A 10,007-nucleotide genomic window follows, 5' to 3' on the forward strand; every position below is an offset into this window, starting at 1 on the left:
AAGGTTTTGTTCCTCCCACTTTAATGTCCCCGGGAATATTCGCCTGATCGCAGTTTATGTTGAAAAATGACGTACATTAGGTATCCTTTCATTTATTCCCATGTCAGGTACCCGAACCTCATGAATGTCGAACGCGGCTACGCTCTGCTGTCAGTTCGAGCTGCACACTGGATGCAAAGTACCTATCCAACTTGGTAAGCATGTAAACGAGATCATCAACCAAATCCATGGCAGTTGAGCTTGTGAATGTCTGGTATGAGTAGCTAAATAGTTTCTGACTATGTGTAGAGCGAATGCGTTTTCCACGAAATGGCGGATTCTACAGATTTGGGAATATTTTCAACAATGATAGTGGCATGAGGGATATATATTCCCAGACAACACACCAAATAAAATATTTAGTCCTAATGAAAAAGCAAGTAATTAGGTAAAAAGGGGTGTTTTGCAAGAATTTTGTAGGTCAGTAGGATTTTCGAAGAGTTTATTCGGTGGATTGCGCAAGATTTTGCAGAGATTTTCTTGAAAACGTCAACGTGCAGGGGAGACAAAACATTGGTTTACTGCTCAAAAGCTGATCAGACTAGTATTAGTGATCAGTACTTCACCGTGTGAACTATAGAACATCGCCTCGAAAGCTCATTAGTCAGTGACATATACCAAACGGTGCACACTGGTTGCCTCCACCTCTTGCGGGTTATTCATATCTTCATCAAAACTCATTAGTCAGTGACATATACCAAACGGTGCACACTGGTTGCCTCCACCTCTTGACGGATAATCATATCTCTCATCAAAACCTCCGGTGGGAGACTCCAAATCAGAACTTTGATGAATCGTCTTCTAACTGTTCTGAGTGATGGTCCCAGTGAATTGTTCGAACAAACGGAATAACCCAAGAGCTTATTAAAACTACTACGATTATTTCACTACTCAGGGATTTTGCACTTCTTACGAACATCTGATCCCCAATGTCAGGTGGTACACGCCGCATAGTCTTTCATTTGTTAAAAGCAACTGATTAGCCAGTGAAAACGATTTTCCAGAGAGGCTGGCCTAGGACTATTCAGATTATTGCGTTGTGCATTTGGATACGTTTATTCAAGACGAAGTGCAGTTGACTATACAGCTGAAACCTTCTGTGCGCAGACATTAGGTTTATACAGCCTAATGCACATCACCCAGGTAAACGTTGACATTCAGAATCTAGTCACTCCTGACGTGATAGAGGAACTACAGGGGGCGACTTGAAAGGCGATTTGCGCGCTCAAGTGATGGTGGAATCCCACAAGATGCGCAACGAATGCTAAAGGACTTTTTTGGAATGGGGAAGTCAAAGAAGCCTTCACGGAGATTTCCTCTCGGTACTAAAGCCATTTTATCCCAAAAAGCCGAAAAGCCTGTCGGCGATCATCAACATTACACATCTCGCAAACCTCTGTGGAGACTTGAACTCGCAATCAGCCAGTTTGGTGTTGAGGTCCAAACCTTCAGCCGCCTGAAGCCAACCAGTAATGCTATTAACTAGTATTTGGATGGAACATAAGGGGACACCCTTCACTATAAGAGTCAGCCAGATCGTCACCGAGCGGTTGAGTCATTGAATGATGAATCACGCTACGTTCTTGGGAAGCGCGAATTACCAACGCCGCAAATCAGTCGCTTGTGTCCTCCCGTTGAACCACTAATCATTTTACCCTGAGTCTCAATCCTTCTGGATATTTGTCACATACGCAATTTTAATGACCCCAAATGTGTGCAAAACACTGTGCAATATTGCTTGCCTATCCAACCCAGATCTCCTTCAATTAAATGGCCTCTTTTTTGTTAAAAAAACGTGTCCCAGAATTTGGTCTGTTTTCACTACTGTGCATCCCCCTCTGGCGAACTTCATGATTTTTATCCCAGACGCTCTCACTACAGACAAGATATGCTGCTCGGTACAACCACTTGAATGAGTATACATCAAAGATGGAAACCAATCTAGGTCGTTTATAAACAAATTCGATTTTGTTATTATGGAGTGGAAACCCAGGAGCAGTTTGGCAGCGTGCCACACCTCCTTGAAAACACCCTGAAGACTTTCCATGCTATTCATAACCAAGTTTATTCTGATTAGAAAGCTGGGGTAAAAAAAGCTGGGGTAGAAAACCAAGATTTTGACTTTTGCCACAAAATTATTTTCCGAATAATGGAAGCTATTCGAATAATTATTCCATGCATAAAAACCTTCCAGGTGTTTTAATTCAAGAGGAAGTTTTCTTTCAAATTTCCCACTTGCATTCTAAATCAATTTATTCCTTCAGTTAAACTTGTCTCTTACCGCTGTCCCTACTCAGATGCCCAAGTGCTGCCAACAAGAAACACAGCAGCTTTACTTTGAACATGCGAGTACCTTCATGTAACTTATCCCTATCTATCTATTATAGAAACGTGCTAGGACCCGGAGACGAAGTCCGGTGAGAACAATGATCCAGTCGTCGAATAGAGGACAGATTCTGACAGAAGCTAATAAACTCCGTCGTTGGAAAAATTCCGTCTAAGTCCTTCTATTGGACAGGTTTGGTGTCGCAAGTTCTGGTGGCATCGCGGGCCGCATCAGACGTCATGAGTAGTTGGTTTATGGTCTCCAACATTACAGCACGGACTTCCGGTTCGACGGCAATGGCTGCGTTAAACCGGTTTTTGACCGTCTTTGTTTACTCGGTGATCTAGAGAGTGCAGAATTCGCAAGTGGCCCCGCGGTATTTAAAGCACAGTTTTTACCTTGATCCATGGCACTGGCGAACGATATATGTTGAAGAATGATGGACGTGTTTTTGGATATGGCGTTGGAAGCAATCAACGACGTCGTCTGCATATCTCTGATCTGAAGCTGGTTAAGGCAGCAGGGGCGAGATAGCCCAAATTAATGGAGCGCGAATTTACTGGCCGGAAGGTCCATGGTTCGAACCCAACCTCTGCCTCTCGACTTCCCCTGTCTAGGTTTGGGCAACCTGGCAGTATCCCAGCCCTCCTGGAAACTTCGGGTGGCACGGCAGCTAGGCACCGAAAGGGCATTACAGCTGAATGGTTAAGGCAGCACACTGATGACTGTTTCCAGATTTGTTCGCAAGCAAGTCAGTCAGGAATACACTGGGGAGACAGTTGTGACCGAATCCTTTTCCGGTATGCTGGGTTGTCACAATAAAAAAATGGAGATCACTTTATACATTTTAACTGCCTACATAAGAAGCATGCACCAAAAACAAGTCTGGTTAGTCACTTTTTGTTCAGGATTTATGAATCAATTTCCTTTGAGATTCATAAGCAGTGCAAAACAGCTGATTTCGTCTGAAAACAAGTATACATCATGAATTACTGATAATTTCCATTGAAACGGTAGTTTAATTCTTCTTGTCGAAATTCCTTATGTATATCTTGATTCGAGAACACATTACTGTAGTTTTTTCCAGTTCGTACACTTTTGCTTGTAGTACACAAGCTCTTACGTAAACTATCTGTGAAACACCTCTCTGAAGACAAAATAAACGTTTTAACTTCATGGTGTCCAATCCTGAACTACAATATCGCCAATCAGATCCCTATCATCCCCCCAATCAATCCCCATCATTACACTCTCTACCGCGTAATTTGTTCCACATCTAACTTCACGTAAACTCCTTCAATATATTATTAGTCTGCATCGTTTGTTGGAGTTTCATCCAGTGTTGAGAAACGTACAAGCAGTCAAGTACAGCTAAGGGTCGTGTAACTGCCAACCAATTTTGTATCAATGATTTTGATTGGAGGCCTTAATTCAATGAATATAAAGACACATGTTCATCTTGGCAACGAAAAATTTTGGACAACAAAAGCCGTGCAGTGCAGGCTAGTTCATTTTTTCAATACAATCAAATGGCCAAATTGAGGAATTCTCTACAATATTACATTTTTATTTTAATCACCATTAACTGTCAAAGAGGAAGTCAATCTACTATGCCTAATGCCTGCATCAAGTTTGAACCTCCGAACAAATGCTATGGTATAACAAGCCTTGAAGGTGAATTTTGCGACGCAAACTATGCTTGCATAAATATTGGGACAGCGGTTGGTCTTCGAAGTAGTCTTACTGGAAATAACTACCAAATGCTATCATCCATCAATTTGACGAATGTTAATGTCTCATTGAGTCCGACTACAATATCATCACACTTACGGCTGAAAAATGCCTCGGCTTCACGTTGGCGTTTAACATCGCAGAACTACAAACCAATAATGACTGATGAGAACGCTTTACCTTGGGGAACGATTCCGCCCAGTTCTCGCAATACTCATGCACCTTGGGACTTTCAAACCAAAAATTGATCTGAAAAATGCCTCGGCTTCACGTTGGCGTTTAACATCGCAGAACTACAAACCAATAATGACTGATGAGAACGCTTTACCTTGGGGAACGATTCCGCCCAGTTCTCGCAATACTCATGCACCTTGGGACTTTCAAACCCAAAAATTGATCACCACAGGGGAAAGACAAATTTATAGTTGGGCGGTATGTGAAATTGATCTTCGTCAGAAAATGTCAGGTTTAACGGATTCGTTGCAAATACATACTTTCATTCAGGACTGGCCGGATGGACAGTACGAAATGTTTTTAGACAACGGTGAGGGATGCTTTCAGAATACTATAACAGCTTCTTTGGGACAATGCTTGTTTCAGTAAGTCTGCCTTTTTAAGTACCAAAGCTAAACAGCAGTCAAATCCGTATGCAAATGAGAGTATTTATCGATCTATGAATGCATTTGTTATTAGCGTACGTGCCCAGCCGGGTAAAAAGCACACTTGCGCGTTTATCAGACATACAGAAAGGGTTGGTGACTGCTTGGTGCTTTCGGCTAATTCCGTATAAATTCTGTGCGTGAACTTCGGTTGTCCCATTGTCACACATCTCTTCTAAAGGCTCCAACCGGAATTAAGCGCGTAGTGGAGTGGTTTTACAGGGTTGCCAGCCTTTGATTATTTGTGACCTGTACAAATATTTCTCATTAGTCCGTACCGAACTTACACGATTGAACGTTTTTTTCATAAACTTGAAAATTACTATATCATGTTTCGAGAGATCTTCCGTACTAACCCGAAACAGTTCTCATTACCGTGACCCTCATGACTGACCGAACTTCTGTATAAAACGCTAATCTGTTGCCAGTGTACTTAAGCAAGGTCAAATACTCGACGGCTGAGACGGGCGATTTGACAGATTGATAGATGTCTGTTCTGGCTGTTGATACTCCGAAACTGCCATGCGCATAGCCCACTTAAGACCGTTTAGTATGTCACCGTAACAATCAGTGACCCCTTTTAGGAGAGTCGTTTACAATGGATCACATTCTTCTTGGTGTATCAATGAATGAAATAATCGCTCATTAGAGTCCTCATGGAAATCAACATTTTACGTTGAAGTCAAGAAGACAAACAGAAGAGACCCGCGGTAAAGTTGTTGGCGAGAAATCTTTTCATGTTTTGCTTACGTCACTTTGACTATTAATGCATAGCCTGTGCATTTTTTCTGGATTTGTCCTACATGGAGGTTTTCCCGTCATCCTACTCATGAGAAACTCATGACAAATGTATTTTATTATCTTCTTTAGGGATGGTTATTTCAGAGAGACGAGCCGAGTAAAACGACCACGGTTGGGTTGCAACAAGCATGTGGGACAAGTTGATCCAAAACAAAAATAATGTACGAGTGTGTGTTAATTTTCACATTTTGAAGTGTGAACGTGCCGTTTTAAGTCAAAACAGGTCACAGTGAATTAAGACAGTGTCTATGAACTAATCCACAGAATGGCAGTACCACAACTAACCGAAAGACTTTTGCATAGCTGCACATGAACAAAGGTAATGCTGAGTGGATTTAACATAGCGCTTTTGGAGAAATATGCTTATGAGTTCTACCAATGTCCGCGCTTTCACAAACAACCCTGGTTTCCTTTAAGGGCTTGGATGCTGCTGGCGGTCTGTTGTGAGGAGTTCCTCACCAAGGTGTGATTGACTTACTCAACCGAATGCTTGTCGCTTTTCGCTAATGCGACTTTATTTCATACTCCTGTTTCGTTATTTATTCTCGACACTGGTATTCTCATCCGTGTATTGTTCCTAAATGCTCTATTAGGATGGTTTTAAATATTGACCTAAAATCCATGAAAAAAATCGTAACTGTTCCATGACTATCAGGTGGCCATTTTCATATCAACTAGTTCTCCTGACTGGAATGCGGTCTACTTTTTGCAACGCACTTCCTTTCGTCAACAGGTGTCACCACAATCCACAGTGTTACTCCGTCTACTACCACAATCCAAGTGGACTGTGCGTCGAATCACTTTTTGTGGACGCGTCACTGAGTGGGACATATACTTCTGGATGGCAACGCTACATGAAAGTAGATTAAATGACCGTGTCCGCGTTTCGCACTGTGCGACCTGAAGATAAACGATAGATGCATATTTGGTCGCTTCAGCATATATTTATTCGAAGTCACTGTTGTGCTTGTATTGTTTTTCTCCATGTGTTATTAGTTTTTCTGGTTCTTAACAAAGTTGTGGTCCCTAAATACTTGGTTGGCCGAGAAACCATTCCCACTATTGCTTTCATTAACCTCTTCTCTGGTGTACACTGCATGGACGTACCATCAGCTGCTGTTCAACATGATTTCATAAGGTTTGTGTAACCGAATACACACATTTGCAACTCGACATAGTTTTCACTGCAGACTCAACTAAATGTCTCGTTTATGATATTCTTCAACTGAATGGGGTCCACAAAAGCTTTATCATGTTTCAGTTGACACGAAGTTCTAGGTAGTGCACTATATATTCATAAAGGGCACTATTTAGAAGGTTGCTGAAAAATTTTGTCAGCCCATTACTGGTTTCGTCCGTCTTGGAGCTCGTCGGGTAGGCACAGCTCCCGGTTTTACTTCAAACTTATGTTATACTTGGACCCAAATAGGACTGATGTCGGAACATGCACTCATTTTCATATCAATTCGGTTTTCACCAGAAACTCAGCTTAATATTTCACTGATGATGTTCTTCAACTGAGTGTTCTGCACCAATCCCCTCTCATGTATCAAATGGCAAGATATTTGGGTTGAAGTAGAACGTAAGGTTGACGGAAACTCGGCGAGTGCGCCCATTCGATGAGCCCTAGGGAGGGCAAAACCGGTCGTGGGCTGTCAAAGATTTTTCAGCAACCTTGTGAGTAGCTTCTTTCGTCTAAGCCACTTTTTATGAGGAAACCTGGAGAAATCTACCGAATTTTGGTGTGTTGGCCATGCACACTAGAAAGATTCAGCCAATCCAATCTACTGTTTCTGTGTGCTTTCTCCATGCTCAAACATTAGCCTGAAGACACACGATTATTCGTCTTAGTGACAAAATTCTCCCCGTTTTCACTAATTTTCTTCCGCGGCTATCTTCACGCGGGCCTTTCAGGCAGCAATGTAAGCAGAGGTATCCAAATTCAATGAGTGTGAGTACATACCAGAACTAACTGTAAATTGTCTCAGTGTTCAAGCGATTTTCAAAGTGTAACTTCACCTTGACCTTCGGTTTCTGTGGTTGAAATCCGTTTTTTCCTAAATGTATATCCACAATTTGGCAGTCCCAACTTTCGGAATGCAATTATGCAAGACCTCAATAATGCTACACAGTGAATGCATACTTTTTCGCCTCAATTTGATCTCCTTCGGAAACAGCAAATAAACTAAGATTGTGATGCTTCTCTTAGGTAATGGAGGGTTTCTCATATATGACTGAACGTTTACTAAACGTGAGCAATACTATAGCCTGAAGAAAGGAGTGACAGGTGACAGGACATGGCCGGCTGCTGAGCGAAATGCACCGGCCATCTGAAAACTCTTAGTGGATAGTCGGTGTCTTGTGGTCCGGAAAAAACTGTGGCAAACGACGATGTATGTTAAATGATCACGCTTACCCGATTGTCAAACTCCATCATCAAATAATGGTTCCTGTCGCGCGGAAGGTCCATCTGACTAACAATGTCTGTTAAAAACTAGTGGAATCAATACCAATCCCACCCAATAACAAATATTTCATCCCGAATCCAACAAATTTATGATATCAAACAACATAACCTGGAAAATTAAATCACAATGCAAAAACCACTCGAGAATTATGAAACCGTGAAACCCGTCCCGTTCATTTGTTCGACCTGAGAAAACTAATTCCTCGTCAAATAAAATCGTGCAGTTTGTTAGAAATAGTTAACCTGTCAAGCTCCCTAGTCTACACCTTTCGTTTAGTGGACTGCGTAACGTGGAGGCCACGTTTATGGTGTGCAGCCAAGTCTACTGTTACTTCTGAACCTCAAGCTCATTTGTAGTTGGAGGTGATGAAGTTGAACAGGGTAAGGTTGTGGTTTTGGTTCGGCATCGGTATCTTGTGGTCTCTGTTGCAAAGCTAAATCAGTTGGTACTACATTTCATCTATCAAATGCTAAAGACATCGACTTGCCAGCAAGAAATCATAAGTAGATAACAACATATTTAGATTAGTTGACACGAACGAGGGAAGGCATTGGAATTGAATTAAATACATCAATAGAGCAGTAATGCCGACATGCTCAGCTATTATAGAAAGGTCAGTTTCATTTACCTCTTTAGAACAAGGACAATTCCCATGCAGTTGGCGAGCGCGATGAAGGGCCAAAAATGGCGGAACCGGTAAGAATCAGCGCTACTTTAGTTACCCCTTTCTGTCGCCCATTGGGAGGCCATTCCCGGAGAGGGCCTACTACATGCAGCCGATCACCTGAGAATTTTATGTCGCCCCAAAACATTTTCAAATGATCCACCCGTCGGGGTTTAAAAACAGGGACCCCAATGACCTAGTCGCATTTTTTGCTACACAAGTCTATTGGCACACCGATGCACCGATTTTGAACAAACTGCTCAGAACCCGTAATAGTGCTTCCGCTATTCGATGTAAGCTGACCTTAACAGTGAATTTCAGAAGGAGTTGCGTCGTAAGTTTTGTCGTTATCTTTTGAGCAGCCATCTGATAACCGGTTATTGTCTAGCATTTTCGCAGCACACGCGGTTTTCATAAGGCACTATGGTCGTTCTTGCGTGATCAGAGTAAAGGTCGTAAGCTTAACTTGGAAAGGTACTTAAAATTATTGCAAACAAAGTTAATCTATTGAGTTTATTCATATTTCAAAATTGTATGATTAAGCTTCAAGTGCCTTAGGAAGTACCTTACCAGAGAGGTAGCAATCGGCCAGAGTGCTGTAGAATAGGTACTTACAAATTGGGTCGGGAAAGGAACCGCATCGCTGATTTAGCAATAGTGTGGGCCATTTTAGGACCACCGTAAATTGGCTAAGATTGTGTTGGTTCAAATTCGATGACCAAAGTTAATTTAAATGCGTTAGGAGAACCCAGCAGATGGTCACACTGATCTGTATGAAAGTTGCTGTCATGATCTGCCTCATCGCTGCTTTTCTGAGAATTTTGATGATGGTGAAACGGCATTTAGAATGTTCTCTTTTCAAGTTTTGTTTGTCCATTTCCGTGAGCCTGACCCGCTTGGCTCTGGGCAGCTCGTTCCTCCGGGATGCATAGCGAGGTTGACTACTGCAAACATGGGAGGTCCGCTTAACTGTGGGCTGAAAACATGCATAATAGACACGAAATAATTTGAAGCAACATCAAGAAAAAGTCCATGCAGAAAAATAAATTTTCAGGTCTCACGAGGAAATCGTTCTCTCTGCTATATATGCACATATATCGGATAAGGAATAATGCGTTTCTAAACAATGCCCCTGTAGGATGGCTCTGTTACCTTGAAAACCGGCAGTTCTGAGGATACAAAAATCGCAATTTAATACAAAGGGGAATATGGACATCAACTTCAACGGTGAGTGAACGGATACCAAGTGGCAACATACTCATACGAAACATGACTGTAGCTTTATTAACTTTCTCCCACGAAGTCACTGAACGCCCTGT

General features: G+C 42.0%; 1 protein-coding gene across 1 annotated transcript; it reads left to right on the plus strand.

Annotated features, from left to right (window-relative positions):
- Positions 1 to 4,261: 4,261 nt before the first annotated feature.
- T265_08422 (hypothetical protein) lies at positions 4,262 to 7,077 on the plus strand (the record flags this gene model as incomplete). The annotated part of the gene is given in 4 exon segments (XM_009174221.1): positions 4,262 to 4,695; positions 4,715 to 4,790; positions 6,695 to 6,827; positions 6,986 to 7,077. 4 exon segments carry the CDS (start codon positions 4,262 to 4,264, stop codon positions 7,075 to 7,077), a joined length of 735 nt encoding a protein of 244 aa, XP_009172485.1.
- Positions 7,078 to 10,007: the final 2,930 nt, after the last annotated feature.

This window comes from Opisthorchis viverrini, assembly GCF_000715545.1.
Source record: "Opisthorchis viverrini unplaced genomic scaffold opera_v5_220, whole genome shotgun sequence".
Taxonomy (NCBI): Eukaryota; Metazoa; Platyhelminthes; class Trematoda; order Opisthorchiida; family Opisthorchiidae; genus Opisthorchis; species Opisthorchis viverrini.